We start from the raw sequence: 18,239 nt of genomic DNA on the forward strand, positions 1-18,239 counted from the left end.
TCTGTTTGCGTATTTTTTAAAACTTCTTCCATTTTTTTTGTTTCACTCAAACATTGTTTCTGTGTTATTGTCAAGTCTTCATTTTGAATAAGTTTAAACATTTTTATCATGTCTAATCCAACCAAAAAATCATACTTAAAGTTTTGTTCATCAATTATGTATACATCCACATTTTTTTCTAATTCAAAAATTTTTATTTTCAAATTTGTCAAACCAGTTGTCTTTTTAACACCATTAATTGTTACTAAATTAGCTTTATTCAAATTGTTTCCTTTTCCTTTAAGTTTCAGCAATCTTGAATTAATCAAAGAAACATTTGAACCCGAATCGTAAACTCCATAAATTTGTAATTTATCATTTATTAGTAGTTTGACATTTATTAATGGTGTTACTAATCGTTTTTTTGATCAGTTTCATTTAATTCAGCTTCGATCACTGAATTGTTTACATGTTTGATTACATTTTTCTTTAACTTATCATCCTCTTTTGTTCTAAACCAACAAGAAGTTTCAGCGTGGTACCGAGTGCCTTTATTTAATTGTTCACAAATCTTGCATGGGTATTTATCTTCATTTTTAGCATTAATTTTGGAATTTCCATATCTTTTCTTATTCAAAAAAACCCTTTTATTTACCATATGTTCATACTTGCTTACTTCATTGAACAGATCAACTGTGTCTTGCAATACTTCCCTATCGATCTTATTAAGAATAAATTCTGGTAAACCAGCTGCAATAAGATCCACCAAAGTACCTGTATCGATTGTTCTTCTCATTTCTAGTAAAAGTTTCTCTTTCCTCATAGCGTAATCCAATAATGAACCTTCTTTGTATTTAAATAATAATGCGTATGTGACTGGGTTCCATCCCTTGTTTGCGAATGTCTCACAGAATTTGTTTTTCCATGTCAACCATTCAGAGTTCATGGTTAATTTTATGATCATTGAACTATACCAATCTACGCAACTTTTATCCAAAAACAATCGGAGTATTTCTATTTTTTTTTCATCTGTTGTTATATCAAACCGCATGCATTCTTTTTCAAATAATTCCATCCATTGGTTCGCATTGGAATGTTTGCTTGTGAATTTATCGATCACAAACTTTTCTGCTATATGTTTTAGGCTTTTACTCGCCTGTGAACTTTCTACTAGTTTTTCAAACAATCTTTCTAACGTACCTGTTTCTGTTTTCTGAGTAGCAAGTTTTTCTTGGTTGATTTCTTCAAGAAATTGATCCCCAAATTGTAAATTACCATCCTCATCCATGTAGGTCTTTTCAAGGTCTTTTGTCAATGTTATCCATATTCTTCTTACCTGGTACCTTTTTTTTAAACTGTTTTTTACTTTAGTATAAGCAGGTGTTTTCACAATTTCCTTATGAAGACTGGCTGACTGTAAATCTTCCGGTATTGCATACACTTTACTATCACTCGTAGCTATTGAGGTTATAGAAGTAATGTTTGATTTTCCATCACTTCCAGGCAATAGTGTAAATTCAAAACGTAGTTTCTCCATTTTCAATTGACTTTTACAAACAAAAATGTCGTTTTATAAGGTATTTTTAAGGATCAGCCAATTAAAACAATCATGTGTTGCTCTGAATTAAGAGAAACGACATTAAAGTTTATATTTTCACTAAGTTAATTGCTTATTAAAGAATTTTTACTGTTTCAATTTAATCTTTTCACGTCAGTCCTCTCATGTTGTCACCACAGAATACTTCTATTCGTTATAACCTCCAATCTTGTCAAATGCTTTGTAACTTCCAAAACACAGACAAGATACAACTCGCTGACAAATGACAGTCTTATTATGGAGCGCGGTAAAATTCAAATTCAAAGATTACTAAGAAAATGGGAATGTATTTTCTTTACATACATATTATTCAATTATAAAACCTTAAACTTTTTTTCGGAAATGTAACGCTCTTGCAGATTGATTTATTATTTTTATTTGTAAAATTCTTGCTGTCGAAATCAATCAATCAGATTGGCGGACAAGTGAGAAGGTTTTCAAACCCTTTTAAAAAATATTGTAGTTTTTTAGATTGGACATGTTAAATGTTAAAATACCCCTTCTTTCTATTACTGGGTTGGATAGAACTTTTTCAATATCCGTTTCAAAAATTGTACATATGTCATCATTAATCGGCCATGCAAATTTTCCAGCACCTTTGTAACGTAAAAACTTTACCTTAAAACTATTAAAATCAATATTTAGTACTTTTCCAACATAGTATTTATCTCCCTTCTGTACATTAAACTTTACTAAAAGGTAAGAGTTTTCATCAATTTTTTTTTCATCTATAATATTATTATCTATTTCGATGTATTCTGTTTTCTGTTCACCATCGCTGTTCTCTTTGTCATCTTCAATAAAGTTTGATCCACATGAACTGCTACTGTCATGAACTGTGTAGTTATCTTCTTCTTCATCAGAACTTCCTTCAACGAACAGACGATTCTTTACCGGTGTTATAACTTTTTTTGGCTTCATCTTTGGCATATCTTCATCATCATCGTTAACAGTGCACGATTTCTGTGGCGTAAAATAAGCAGTTTGCAATGACGTTTTCTGTGCGCTCCATTGATTTTGAACCCTTGTATTATCAGTTGTGAGCAAAACATTCGATGTAATCAGTACTCTTTTTTCTGGCGATATCGGCTCTGAAGTCTTCGATGCGGGCATATCTTCAATACAAACTGAAGATCTTTTCTTTCGCTTTGCAGTAGTCACTTCAAAGTCGAGATTTACAGTAAACGCAAAATCTTCAGAGGAAATAGATTTACCGGGTTCTATATTTATTTTCTTGTTCCGGCCTTTTTTTTCTTGCGGTTTGCTAGCTGGTAATCTCACTTCTTTTAAGTAGTCAATAAGAGCTTGATCAACGCCATAATCCACAGCTTCCTTATAATCAGGCAGTTTTTTAAGGACTTGTTCCGGCTTAAATGGATAAATCCCAGTAGAAGCAAAAGCACTGATAACATTTTCTTTTCTTTGTAACAATTCTTCTCTTAATTGTTTTAGTAATAATGGAAAATGACATTTGTTTAATCCATTATCAGAGGGATATTGCATTTTGTATTTGAGTAATATGTTACGCCATAGTTTCTTAAGAGGGGCATAGACACATACGTCCAACGGTTGCGTTATGTGGGTAGAATTTGTTGGCAACAGCACAAAACGAATGTTATGTTGCTCACACAGACTTACAATAGTGGGATTAATATGGGACTGTAAATTATCCCCTATAATAACTTTGGGTCCTGAAAGCTTTCTTGCCCAAGGCACTATTATTGTAGAGAACCAATTTTCAAACAGGGTGCTGTCAAACCACCCAGACTTGGAACAGCTGTAGCGCGTTTGAGGAGGTCCTCCTAACACCCACTGGGTCCATACTTTATTTGCTTTATATACTACATATTCTGGTAGTATACTTCCATCGGCAGTTGCTGCGTACATTATAGATATGCAACCTTTTGTATGGTTCTTTATACGCTCTGGATATTTGGCTCCTCTTTTAACAATACATTTTGCTTTTCCTGGATTATCAGAAAGATTCGTCTCGTCATAGTTAAGAACATTCTCTTTTGGTATTTGTTCTAGAGTTTCTTTAAGGTTGTCAAAATATTCACGCAGTTCTTCACAGGACTTTTCTGCTCTAGTTTTTTTTATGTTTGCTGTCACCCGTAGTGACAACTGGTGACGGTGACGTTTTAGGAAACCGTAAGCCCATTTCGGTCCGGGTAATTTCCCATTAAAGATGTCCCTATTATTTTTTTCCAGATAATTATGGACCATCAGTCTTAGGTCCAATAATGTCAGTGGACAGCCATAATCTGCTGCAGCAACAAGAGCTTTAATGAGCTGATTTTCTTCTTGTGTAGTCAATCTTGTGGGGCATCCAACAGCCTTTTCGTGTTTTTTCTTCAACTTATCTAGCAAAGTACTTCTTGGTATACCAAAACGTTTCTGAGCTTCGTAAGAAGACATCTGTCTTTTTCTTAGGCATTCTAATGCTAAATCCAACATGTCTTGGCTGTGAGCAACTGTATATGATCGTTTTTTCTTTTTTACGAATTCTCGATTCATGTCTAGAGTTTTTGGATTACCTGTAAATAAAATTAAAATAATCGACTATTGCAAATATAAATTTATAGTGGTATATTTTGTAATTGTTAATTTTCTTCAAATATAAAAAGTGAGTTCATTTCTAGCACTTTTAGTTGGCGCATGTCTGTTAATAAAAGTTTTTTCTTATAAAATTTCTAGGTTTTGCCCGCGGCTTCGCTCGCGTGAATTTTGGTTTATCATAAATCCGGCGGAAACCGTGGATTTCAGGATAAAATATACTCGTTCAGAAGTTCTCCTACATCACAAGTCTCAACTGTTTATCCTTTTTGGCTGAAATTAGAAATGGAAATAAATTATACCCTGACTTAATACCCTGACTTAACACAGGCTACTTTTTATCGTGAAAAAGCCATGGTTCATGCGGAATCAATAAAAAAAAATAACATTCACGCAGGCAGCGCCGCAGGAAAAACCTAGTAACTTTATATTTAAAGAAACCTTTTATTATCAAACATTAATTTAAAACACCTTAAATGCGCCAGAAATCAACTCTTTTATCAACTTACTTTACATTTTGTTATGTAGGAAATACATTTTGGTAATTATTCAGATACATAACAGTTTTAAATAGGTATAGAGTAAGAAAAAATACAGACCAGGTACTTTTTCATATAAGTATAGTATAAAAAAAAAAAGTTCTTATTCTAATTTTGACAACCCTAAGGGCAGACGAAGTTAGAAAAACATCACATTACAGATTGTATCCTAACATTGTCTGCCCTAATATTTCTGTAGTTAACGAACATATCTGAATGATTTTTTTAATTTTGGTAATGGATTATATGAGTAAACTGTAGTAAAGATTTAAAAAACTTACCTCCAAGCAGTATTGAGTAATGACACAAATTTTCGGGGTCGGTAAAAAAGAAGCGTGTGCGTGATCCGAAGTTACTCACGATTGTGACAAAATGGCCACCAATATTTTGACAAATGACATTGCAATGTTGCCATGACTAAATATGTATACTTCCCAAATCACTACAATTAGTGTTTCCATAAAAGGAAAAAAAATATTGAATTTTTTAAATTTTAGCCGATGTTAGGCATATAAGTTGAAGTTAGGAGACTCTACGGTACTAGATAGTAAAAACCACTGCCAAACCAATACAGGAAACATTTTTTTATTAAAAAAAAACGTCATTGTAGAATGAATACCTAACATTTTCTTCCCATTTGGTGAGTCCCTACTCCTAATTTGCTATCTACTACTAATTTTGTTACATAAAAATCTGTAACCTACAAATTTAATTCTAATTTCGTTACCACTTCAGTTCATTTTCCGACAACTTCTATGTACAAGACATTTTATTTGGATGCAAGGTGAAATAAACTTAATGTCTTTGTAGCAACGTTCAATCTCTATTGTTGCGAACTAATGTTTTATTTAATGGAAGCTTTTCTTTATGGTGAGGTGAAATAGGATTTGTTACGCGATAATAAGGTTGAATTTCGGCTGCAAATGTGTTTATTAGGGTAGCCAGTGGCTTTTTCAGCCACTGTCGGGAGCATGTTTCCATTGATTAAAAATGTATTCTCTAAATATTTAATGAATAAAACTGGCCATGTGCGTGTCAGAAGACGCGTGAGGTGTAGAGTTCCAAAACCATGCTAGGAAGGTAGGTGCCTATATCCTATCTACGGAAAGAAGTTAGTAAGGCTCTCTCTGTAACGCTATCAAATAGAGGCAAAACTCTCAGTAGGCGTTAACCATTTTGAGTCACCGACCAATCAGAACAAATATTTTCCAAAACATTCAAAATTCTATTTGAAAATGTTTTCAAGAAACATTCGAAATTTAATTTGAAAACAAACGTTTGTGTTTAGTTGATGACTGGTGAGTGGTGACTCAAAATGGCTAGAGCACAGTGAGATTTTTGCTTTTATCATTTGTATGGGATTACGTAAAGCACAGGCCACATTGAGAGCGAAACAAAACTATCCACCCTTACCCACCGTGTTCGACAACCGCACGTCACCGTAAGCAATTTCACCCAGGGTGCCTGGTGCACTTCTACCGCCCGTTGTACCGTACCTTTTTCCTACCTATTTCTTTTGTAAACGAGGAAAGAAGTGAAAAAATACTATGTACACACGTGACTCTAAGTATGGAAACATGCACAAACACAATCAGGGTGGTTTTCACCCCCTCGCGGAGGTCAATGACTCAGGCGATCGTTGTTTGTAGGCCGAATAGAATCACTGTAGATATACCTACCTGCCTACTAGAATTTGTGAATCGTGATTGTGTTGGTATTTTACTACAACTGTAATAAGAGAGAATCGTTTATTCCCAGACTTAGTTCTGTTGACAGAACTACTTACTGTCTACTGAGGGTTTTATTCACAAGTTCTGTGAATAAAAAAGCACATCCCTGCACAGAACTACTGGGATTTTTATTGTCTAACTATTTCAGTATATTTTTTGACCGAACTACTGGAAATCATTTCTTAATGTTTTTTTTTTAATATATAGACTAGCGCTTGGCTGGCTTGACTGCAATCAGACCTGCTAGCAAGTAATGATGGAGCCTAATATGATTAGCTAAGTTTTGTTTGTTTTGTCATGTACTTAGGTATCGTTTTAGCAAATATTATGCCGCATCCACTGTTAGACATAGGCCTCTTCTCATTCCTATAGATGATCAAACGAACTTCTTGAAGTGAAGTTCGATCGTTATTATATGAGTCGCTTCATTCGAAGATATAAACAATGTAGTCCCCTTATTATAGAATATGCAAAGTATGTACCGTACAGTGTGCAGCCTGCGATATGGCATGCGGCCCCTCATTCGGAACTAGCAAAGTTCGCCTTTGACGGAAGCAACTAATTACTAGTTTAGTGTATTATTTAGTGTTTAGTGTATATTTATATCGTTAAAATAATTACCTACTAAAACGCAAAATAATGAAAGAGTAACAAACAAAAAACCGGTCAAGTGCGAGTCAGACTTGCGCACCGAGGGTTCCGTATTCATGTATTTTTTTTGAGTTTTCGCACGATAAATCAAAAACGATTATGTATAAAAATAAATAATAACCTGTTTTAGAATGTACAGGTAAAGCCCTTTCATATTATGATACCTCACTTGGTATAGCTATCTTACTTTGTGGTGGTAATCATAATCACAAATACACGGTTATCGGATTGTTTCCTTTACTTGTGCTATAAGACCTACCTACCTGCCATATTCCATGATTCTAGGTCAACGGGAAGTACCCTTTACGGGTTTTCTTGACAGACACGACAGACGGATAGATAGACAGATAGACAGACAAACAACATAGTAATCCTAGCTGGTTCCGTTTTTCTTTTGGGTAGGTACTGAACCCTAAAAACTACCGGTCAGCTGTTCCGAAGTTCGATATCGCACGGGAATCAAACCTAAGCCGTTCGTTCGGCAATAGTCACGCACCGCACTCATAATATTACGTTTTTATGCAAGGAATTATTCAACAGGCCATTAATATTTCGTGTCCCCATTTGCATGGAGACACAGAGCATGCAACCATGTTATTTTGTCTTTATTGTATTTAGTTCATCGACAGACTACTTTTAGGTAGGTTAATAAAATTATAAAACTAAGCCAAATATAATAATAATTAATAACATTATTATTATATTAAGTAGGCACATAGGTACCTAATATACATATAGGTAAACTACATAATCGGAATGTATATCTATATACTAATAAAATAAAATTGGAGTGTCTGTCTGTAATTTCGAAATAATTACCTCATATTAAGCTCATATGGTGAAACTAGCATCAGCTAGTTTTTCAATTTCAAGAATAAAATGGCGCACAAGGCGCACTGCATTCCTCCTCAAAATGATAGACTTGACGAAATTCTATGTTCCCAAGAAAAGCACGTGTTTGTGAACTTTAATGTTTAGTTTTTGTTATATCTACCAGTGATCATAGCTAATAAATTTTTCGAAAACAGGGATAAAGTAACAAACTCAAAACAGATAAAGTTCATAACCCAACTGCTTCACTTTATAAATGCGCCACCATATAATATGTACTGTTTATTTGTATTTTAATGCTATACTTAGTGAATTATATTTTTATGTATTAGGTAGTAAAGCATATTATGTGATTTCTCGAAATATTATTTAATATGCATATTGAGACAGAAAAAATAAACTTGAGATAATTGGACCGACCAGTTAATTAGCTAAGTCTATATTATTCTTGTCATTTTTGTTTATCATATTCGCCATATTGGATTGTCGTGACATCATTATCGCCTATCACAGTCAGAACGCAAAGACAAATAGCTAACAATAGCTAGTAGGGTAACTACGAGGGAACCGTTGAACCGATAGACAAACAAACACACATAATATATTAGTGCCAAACATCGTACCCTTCCGTAATCGGGTAAAAATACTATCTGACTTCATAATTCATTAGATAGACCTACTATAGACTTACTCTGTGGCATTTCCCCAGTCGAAGCACGCGCCAAACATGTGCGGATTTTATATCACGATCGGCTAGCTAAGTTAGAGATGGACTTTTGACGACCTCCTAGGCGCAGTGTCACAGCGTTGTGGTCTGATTAGTGGGAGGTCGCGGGTTCGATACACGGCAGGAGAACTTTGGAATTTTATAATTTCAAAATTTTCTCTGATCTGGGTCTGGTGGGAGGGTTCGGCCGTGGCTAATTACCACCCTAATGACAAAGCCGTGCCGCCTAGGGATTTAGTGGTCCGGTACGATGCCGTGTAGAAACCAAAAGCGTATGGGTTTAATAAAAACTGTCATACCTCTTCCAGGTTAGGCCGTTTTCATCTTAGACTGCATCATCACTTACACCCAGGTGAGTTTGCAGTAAAGAGCGAACTTGTATCTTGTATCAGTTGAACTTGTATCAGTGGTAGATTATTTTGACGATTCAAAAGCTTGTAAAAGTTTAATTAAATAAAAGTTTTTTTTTTAAATAAAATAAAATAAACCACATAAAGATGGACCTCATAAAAATTTAAGTTATGACTTATGATCGTTACTAGCATTTTGAACTAGGAATAAGTACTTAATATAGGCTTAAGTAAAATAGTGTAACTAACACATCTAAGTAGATTGTAATATGTCTGAAATAAAAACATTAAATAGAATTAAACCCTTTCCACATACTCAGCGCATGTCCGAATTCGTACGCGCAGTTATAATTAGTTTAGGTACGCGCGGTGTCTTTTATCTCCCCTCGCAGCGTAGGGGACGCGGTTTTACCCTTCCAGCCTTTTTAGTCTAAGAGATGACAAGAAAAAGAACAAAAAGTAGGTATATTACCTGTGAGAGTGAATCGATCTGGACGTGAAAACGTATATTCACTCGTTACAGTGATGGTAAAGGTGATGGTAGTCGGCGGAACTTTCTTGTGTGACAAAAAGTTATAGTTAAACAAACAATAGACTCACCGATTCTAAAAAAAATCTAATATTTTATACATTTTTTTTTGTGATTTTTACTATTCTCGCAAAAGTAAAGATAAATCTTTCAATTCGCAACCAGCTATACCTTATGTAAACTTAAAATTCATTGTTACTGGATATATTATGACTAAATGAAAAAGTTTTTTTGAGATTTTTAGATTTTGTCTAATAAATAGTTATTGAACTCGCGCGTAGTAAAGTTATTATGCTTGATGATATTCTGGAACCATCAGGCTCATTCAATTATGACCCACCCAACCTAAGTAAATACTACTGAAAATGTAAAATATCTAGATTATTAGTTTATTTTATGATCAATATCTAGACGAAACCGTTATTCCTATGATTTTGTCTAGGGAGTAGAACCATCTAAGATATCTCTTATAGCTATTTATCAGCATTTAACACTCAGTTGAGGATTGAATCCTACATATCTGATAGAATGATTATGATGGTATATTTTATGGCTATACCAATAAACTTCACACTTAAATAATAGTAAGTGTAAAAATTACTCGTAAAACCTTACCCATCGTCTCATGAACTATAAGTTTTAGGGTCCGCCAACCCTTCTTCATTAGCATTTTAAAACGGGGGCCACTCAATCAAATGACGTGCTATGGTATGAATTAATGGAACAATCCGTCTTTCAGCCGATATCATAAGACCCATTATCCTTTATCGCTCAAACTGCAGTGAAAATAATTTTTTATCGATAGGGCGAGGGTTGCCTTTGGACACGTTTTTATGAAAGATTTATTTAGGTCATTCCAATTTTATTTACAAGACAGATTGTGTCAGATAAAGCTTCCTATTGTCAAAAAATTTAACTGTTCAAGCCCATTATTAAAACGTTAAGAGTCATATTATCCCTTCACAAAAGTACTGGTAAGTTATGATATGCCTCATAAAGCTTGTATGGTGAAAGAGTAAGGTAAAAGTTAACATGATTTGACTAAAATATTTTTTTTCACTCAATCAAATCATTTAAGAACGTTCTATAAAAAAATAAAAAAAAGCATGTTTTAATCGGCCTACATTCGGTTCGAACTTCGATGACAACTTATTTATCACGTAGGCGCAAAAGTAATTAGTAGTATATTCCAGATATTTTTAGATTTGTGATAGAGCAAATGCACTTTTGGCAGGCCACTCTTCCTAGTTGCTCACGGTATGTCGAAAATTTTCAATCGCTCGCCAAAATTGAAACTTATGTCTAACGTCTTTGAAGCCAATACGCAATACGAAATATAACAAGTGACATTTTATGGTACGAGTATGTCACGTTGAAATTTTAGGACGAGAATAGCAACTGACACACAATTCGATCAGACGAACGTAGAAATTTGTATCGGACAGTCGATTCGAGTTTTAAGATTCGATTTTATTTGATAATAGTGAAAGTTTGTTACAGTAGTTATTCAGTGACAGTGCACTGGTATAAAGATGAATAACAAGAAAAATAAAGGTAAAAGTCGCGGTAAAACAGCTACCAAAACAACTCAGGAAGAAAATATGGATAATATTGAAGTTCCTATGCTAGAGACTTTAAATACAGATGAAACGAGAGTGCCAGAAATAGTAACTGAATCAATCAACATCGTAGAAAATGATCAATCGATGGCTGATGTTCCTAAGAAACCCAAACGAAGTAAAAATAGTAAGAAAAAAGAACATTTATTAGATATAAAAACTAAGGAAGAAAATGTTGAAATAAAAGAGACCAAAGACGTATCGGAAAATATTGAGAATGCGACAGAAAATATTCCGATATCAGCTTGTGTTCGAAAAAAGAAAAAAAAAACTAAAAAACAGGATGAAAATTTAAAAGGAAATTTAGATAGTCATGCTCAGGTGGTTGCTTTGAAATATGAAGGCAAAGAATCTGAAAAAGAAACTGGTGTAACATTCGAAACAGATGAACGTGATCCGATTTGTATCCAAATATTGCCTGAAAACATTGATGTTGCCCACAAAGAGGATGCACTTAGTAAGAAGAAAAAAAAGAAGAAACATTGCCATGATTCAGATAAATCTGCTAATCACGACCCTTGTACAATGGCTTTTCAAAAACTAATTGTACCTTTAGGCACTGCAAATGAAACTGATAATAACAATAGTACAGAAATACAGCAAATAATGGCTGACACGAAAGAGTGCACTGAGTTGATACCACTCATAAACCCGGATCAGGTTTCCGAGGAAACAAAATCCGCAGAATCAACAATTAAAAAAAAGAATAAAAAAGGTAAGAAGAATCCATCTCAAAATCGTATCGACGTGGAAAGATGTGAGGAAGCCACTGCAGATAAAAATATAAGAACTGTTTCTAAGGAGGATATAACCTGCTTAGAAAATTCTGAAAATAAAACAGTTATCGAAGAAACAATAGCAAAACCTAAAGCCAAAATTGTTAAACCTGTTCAAAAAAAACTTCGGAATAAGTCAGAATGTGAGTCAGTAAAAACTTCATCTGACCAAAATTTTGAAATCGATACCAGTGGAGATATTGAAAAACAGGTTTTGAACACAGATGGACTAATAGAGAAAACAAATACCGTCGAAAACAAATATCATCCAGATAATGCTGTTTCAATAGATATTATTACAGCTTCACCTACTCCAGAGATATTTAAAAGTGATGATAATGATAATAAGGTTGTTGAAATTGGTCAGAGCCAATTAATGAAACAAGAAATAGAAAATGAATCTAAAGATTCAAGTGAGATGACAAACATGTCTGAAAATAAAAAGAAACCAGAAACATCATCTACGAATTCAGATGATTTAGGGTTTGTTGAAGTCAAGACAGGTAAAGGTAAGAAAAAACGAAACAAAAGTGTATTTACGCCAGATCTAGGCGAAACGATTGAGATAAATGCACTTGACAATGAAAAAGATGAACAAAATTTGGACTTAAAATGTACAAAAAAATCTATTGGAGTAAAGTCTGAAGATCCAGAAGCACACACAATTATCATCCCAGATTTGATTGAATATCCACGATCTACGAGCCAACAACATATCGACAGTAATAATAACACATATATTCAAGAGATACCATCAACAGAAGAAGTCAAATTAGATATTCCTGTCTATACTTCAACACCAATTATACAAGGATCGGGAGAGTCACCAGAAACAAAATTGATTAATCTCGACATCATAACAGAAATTGATGTACAACCTAGCAGTATTAAAGAAAATATTATATTACAATCTGCAGAAAAGCAAACTTCTGAAAATATTGATATTAAATCCAAAATGTATGAGGTGAATCGAGATATGGAAGAGTTGAAACGTTCAATTGAAAGATCCTTAGCTGAGTTAACTGCTACTGAAAAAAGTGGTACCGAAGTTGATAAAGAATTTGAAGAATTATTTCAAAGTCAGACTGTAAAACCACCACAAATTGATAAAAATAAAAATGACGATCTTGAAAGTTCTTTTAACGATTGTGAGAAAAAAAATGACATTGAAATGGCTGAAAATAGTGAAAAGACTGACGAATTAAACAAAAATCTCGAGCTTAAAGAAATTGAAAAGGTTAAAACTGATGATAAGAATGTTGATCTGATTAATAATCCATTATCAGTAGAAACTTTAAATGCTTCTTTAATAAGTGACAATAGTGAAACTAAATCTGCTGCTGTTATACAACAAGTTGCACCAGTTTGCCCAGCACGACGAGATAAAGGTAAAAATAAATCCAAAAAGAAAGGGAAAAAAGAAGCCTTAACTACTAACTCTGGTACAAATACATCCTACGCAACTTCAACTTCAAGAACTCAAACAACAAGTGTCGAAAAAGAAGCTAACCAAAAGTCAGAAACCACTCAAGAAAAAGAAAAGCAGCAAACATCTGGTGGTGAAAAAGACACAGAACATTCTCATAATGACATGTCTTTTGAACCTATAGAAAATTTTGAAGATGCTTTAACTTCTAGTGTTGATGATATTAACCAAACTTTTGAAATAATAGTTAAAGATGCTACTCAGTCTTTGAATTCATCACAATATCAGAACAATCCTAAAATAAACATAATTTCACCAACAGAAGATAGCGAAGGAGAAGAAAAACAAGACAAAAATGAATCAAAAGATAAACAAAACCCCATTTCACGTCCAAAAAACTTATTAGGCTCCCCAAATATTCCTGCATCATCGAATAAAACAGATTTTAAAAAGGAAAAAAGTAAGCCACCTAATTCAATACAAGCTAAAGTAAAGATTAAAGATTCAGTTGAAATTGAACAGGCTGCGAATAAGAAATCACTGTTTGATCAAAAAAAATTAATAAAAGAATCGAATAGAGATGATACAACTTACCTGATGAAAACAAATGAAGATTTAATCTATAAATACAGTTTTCGTAAGGTATTTCTTCAGAACACATGTCATGTATGTAAAAAGGATTTGGTTCATAGGGTGCCTTGTAAATTTTGCTCTTTAGTGTTTTACTGCAGCCAAAAACATAAAGATGAAGATTGGTCACAGCATCAATCGCTATGCTTTGCAGTGTGTACTATAGCACATTTAAAAGGTAAATAAGTAATAATTCAATCTCAAATCACTATAAAAGTACATAATATATTTATTTAACTATTCATTATTACAATTTCAGAACAAAAACATATCTACGCGGGTAGCCAAAACATTTTGGGTCATAACTATCGCGTATTAAGAATGCAAACTATACTATCCTGTGAGAAGATTTTAAACAGGAAGTTGGTGCCTTGGGAACAAGAAGCGCTTCTGTACCCTAGACTATGTTCTGATGTGAAATGTAGACAATGGAAACAGGGACAGTTGAAGGATTGTACGGGATGCGGTCAAGTAATATTTCGCATAAATTGTGTGACAATAATTTAAAGTTAACTAAATGATGCCCGCAACTTCGACCACGACTTTTTTAAGAATCCCGTGGAAACTGTTTGATTTTCTGGGACAAAAGTAACCTTTCCTAGACATACTGTGGGAATTCTTAGATTTTCTTGGATAAAATGTAGCTTATGCTCATCCCCGGGATGTAAGCTATCTCTGTATTACATGTCAAAAACTGACAAACAGATAGGCCGTGAAATTCCAGGAGACAAACAAACACACTTTCGCTTTTATAGCATTTATAGTATGGACATTAAGTATTCATGTTGAATCCGAAAAATCACAGCTACAGTTAGTAATTCGTAAAATACGATAGGGCAAATAAAAAAGTAAAGAAATTGTAAAATATTTTATTGTACCAAAAATTGCAGTTATCTTACTGTATCGATTATCCGGAGCATTTGCCGCCGTCGCATCAGCGCTGGTGTAAGTCATATGCACTGTATCAGAGGCTGGTGAATTATCAACTGACGAAGGGTCGGCTGGAACCACTACTTCCCACGAAGGTCTTGAACCATTACCAACTGCCAGGGAAGATAAATGACGTTTTGGGATCAATCTATGAAGAGAAAATAGGTGAGAATAGAAGTAGATATTTGTATCTAAAACTATTGACAGAGAGAAGGACAGACGAACACAGATGGATGGACGGACCATTGAAAATGCACCCAACTAGAGAGGATACCTCGTTTTGCTTATCCAAGCTGTTGATTATTCCTGTATAATTTATGCGTCATGTTTTTGGATGAATTAAACTCCTACATGAATTGCTATGAAATTATGTTTCTATAATTAGGGTCTCCCAAAAGCAGTTGAGTGTATTATTAGCTGACACATACTGTAATCAATGTGACTAATTCTGTTGAACACTATCTCTAAACTAAGTTATAGGTACATAGGTACAGATCTGATTCTAGTGCAGTTCTTTTTAGCACAGATAAGATGCATTATGAAAATAGCAACACATATAAACGTGTGAGTTTAGTTCAGTTTAGAGATCTTATACTACAGGACTTGCCAGAATATCTTTGTCATGGAAGTACTTGAAATTTTGACAGCGTTGATAAAAAATTTAATTAGTTTGATGGTTTGATACCATTCCAATTTCCAATGGATTTGAAATAAGATTAATGTTTCTATAGATAAAAGAAGAGATAATCTGTTGAAATTGGATAGAGGAAAATAGGTAGATTTTGAAAAGCTTCTCTATATTACAAAAGCAGTAAGGTATAATTTGCTTAATTTACAGATATGGATGACATCCAATACGCAGCTTTAACACAAATCGCAACCGCTCCGTTGACCGCAGCATACAGCTATCAAATCCATTACAGCAAGATGAACTCTATATGCGCCAATGGGATAAAAAAGGTTAGAGTTAAGTAATATAACAATTCCTTAGCAATATAACTATCCGTTACAATATATTTTTACGACCCATCCGTTTAACCGATTTTGACGGTAATTGGTACAGAGATACGAGATCCACGCGGGCTAATCCACGGGCACTGTCTAGTTCTAAATATATCTATGACATATTAAATTTGGATCTGTAGGCGTTTTGCAAGTAATAGTTCTATACTGATATTAAAAAGGGTTTATTCCATTTATCCACCCTAAAACACCCATATTCAGAAAGGTGTGTCGAACTATCCACCCTGGACTTGAAAATAATATACTTACAAATCCATCGCCATCCGAAGTGGATAGATAGAAACTCGTTTCAGAGTTGCAACCCAACTCCCAAAAGTCACTGTTTTAGGGTGGACAAACGGAATAAGCGTTAACCTAAAATCACCTGGTAGGCGATAGCATAATGAATCTGTAAGTTCACGTTTTTATGTTTCGTTCATATGTTATACAGAATTCAGTCTTCACAATCCACATAGTCGGCGCTGAGCTTCCGTTCGAAGCAGATTCTCTCAACAAATGGGAGACATTCTTTTTGCATCTGCGGTCAGATGTAAAAGACCTGAGGGTGGTGATGGTGGGTCCGGATATAAACTCCTCTAAGCTGCCGCTGGATTTGCTCGCGAATGTCAAGTAAGTAACTAGTTAGCTAAGCTATTACTCAAAATAGAGTCCAATATTATAGCAGGTTACCTTATAGTTTATACCTATATCATTGTAGGTTAATTTACTATAGCTAATGCTGTCTTCGCTAACTTTGATCCCACTAACACTTGAACATTATGAATGAAAAGATGCATTATAAATAAGTTAATAAAGTTAATATAAAATAAATAAATGTAAAGGCATTCGGCAGAAACGTTCATAATGGTGAGGGCGTCCAGTTTATAAAATTTTGGAAAATAAATAAAGGAAAATCAGAATTTGAAAGAATTCGCACCAATATAAAAATAGCCAATAATTTCAAAATGGGCCCACTTTTTAAAATTATCGGTTTTGTACAAGAGATATAATATAGGTACGTCATAACCGTCACCATTACACGGATACATAAGTTTCACTTCAGTAGGTAAATATCCATAATAAAAGCTCGGCTTAGCTAGTGTAATAGAAGTATGTAAATATCCTATGTATAAAATCAGAAGTAGGTGATAACATGTAATAAAAAGTGAGAAATGATTTTATTGTTTTCAGGTTATGTGAAAACTGTCAAACGAACAAACGACGTGTGTTATTTGATTTTTATGATAATGAAAATTACCACGACTATTACTCGAGTGATGACTTCGTTACACCTGATATAGGTAACATACAGACAAAAGTTGAAATTTCTTGGAAACTATTTTATTAACCCCCGACCCAAAAAGAGGGGTGTTATAAGTTTGACGTGTATATCTGTGTATCTGTCTGTGGCATCGTAGCTCCTAAACGAATGAACCGATTTTTATTTAGTTTTTTTTGTTTGAAAGGTGGCTTGATCGAGAGTGTTCTTAGCTAAAATCGAAGAAATTCGGTTCAGCCGTTTGAAAGTTATCAGCTCTGTTCTAGTTTTCTTATAGAGGTTTTTGTGTCGGGGGTTTTTTAAATTTTGAGTTATTTATGAGTAAATTTTAAAATAGTAAGTAACCAAGCGCGAGTTGGACTTGCACACGAAGGGTTTCGTACTATCTTAAAAGATTGCGTACTTTTTTTACATAGCGGTCATTTTGATTTTTTAATATTTTTTGTTATAGCGCCAATAGAGATACATACTTTGTGAAAATTTGCACTCTAAACTTATTAGGATTCATGAAATACAGCCCGCTGGCACACAGGCAGACAAATAGATAGATGGACAGACGAAGGCTTAGAAATAGGGTTTCGTTGGCACTTAGTGCCTTTCGGGTACGGGACCCTATAAAGTGATGATAGCCTAGTTATTAAGACGTCTGCCCGCTATTAGAGGGATCTATTATAAAGAATACTGTTTTTTATTTTTTCAGTTTGTGCTTTCAACCAAAATATACATAGAGCATTCGCATATGACATAGAGACATGGCCATCTACAATAAACAGCATTTTAAAACAACGAGTCCCGTTTGTTCTTACTTCCTACTCGATTGAAGAGTTGAGGAGAGATCTGGGAAAAGTAAGAGAATGCGCAAGAGTTGATTTTAATGTAGTTTCCGAAATAAAATATAATCCATTCAGTAGTGTGAGACCAGATAGAAACTTTATTACTGACCATGAAATACCTTTACTATTCAAAAATTATTGTTTTTGTATCATCTGTGGGACCCTTTGAGTTTAACGATTGTATCAGATTTGTTTAGGTTTTGTTACTTTGTCATATTAATGTGAATTAGAATAAAATATTATAACACGTTTATT

General features: G+C 33.9%; 2 protein-coding genes across 2 annotated transcripts; one reads left to right on the plus strand and one right to left on the minus strand.

Annotated features, from left to right (window-relative positions):
* Nucleotides 1-1,586: 1,586 nt before the first annotated feature.
* On the minus strand, nt 1,587-4,093 carry LOC123865787. Its single transcript, XM_045907020.1, has 2 exons — nt 2,195-4,093; nt 1,587-1,598 (listed from the first exon to the last, which is right to left on the minus strand). Exons 1-2 carry the CDS (start codon nt 4,091-4,093, stop codon nt 1,587-1,589), a joined length of 1,911 nt encoding a protein of 636 aa, XP_045762976.1.
* Nucleotides 4,094-10,886: 6,793 nt separating this feature from the next.
* LOC123865569 (centrosomal protein of 290 kDa) lies at nt 10,887-18,238 on the plus strand. Its single transcript, XM_045906664.1, has 7 exons — nt 10,887-14,118; nt 14,200-14,411; nt 14,831-15,035; nt 15,709-15,830; nt 16,324-16,502; nt 17,064-17,173; nt 17,852-18,238. Exons 1-7 carry the CDS (start codon nt 11,022-11,024, stop codon nt 18,151-18,153), a joined length of 4,227 nt encoding a protein of 1,408 aa, XP_045762620.1. The 5' UTR covers nt 10,887-11,021; the 3' UTR covers nt 18,154-18,238.
* The last annotated feature ends 1 nt before the right edge of the window (nt 18,239 follows it).

Source organism: Maniola jurtina, chromosome 5 (assembly GCF_905333055.1).
Source record: "Maniola jurtina chromosome 5, ilManJurt1.1, whole genome shotgun sequence".
Lineage (NCBI taxonomy): Eukaryota > Metazoa > Arthropoda > Insecta > Lepidoptera > Nymphalidae > Maniola > Maniola jurtina.

Excerpts from the sequence above, each read along its gene's own strand:
- LOC123865787 (XM_045907020.1), bottom strand. The coding sequence starts at position 4,093 with ATGAATCGAGAATTCGTAAAAAAGAAAAAACGATCATATACAGTTGCT.
- LOC123865569 (XM_045906664.1), top strand. The coding sequence starts at position 11,022 with ATGAATAACAAGAAAAATAAAGGTAAAAGTCGCGGTAAAACAGCTACC. Across the intron at positions 15,831-16,323 it reads GCGCCAATGGGATAAAAAAG|AATTCAGTCTTCACAATCCA; the intron begins GTTAGAGTTAAG and ends TATGTTATACAG. Across the intron at positions 16,503-17,063 it reads GATTTGCTCGCGAATGTCAA|GTTATGTGAAAACTGTCAAA; the intron begins GTAAGTAACTAG and ends TATTGTTTTCAG.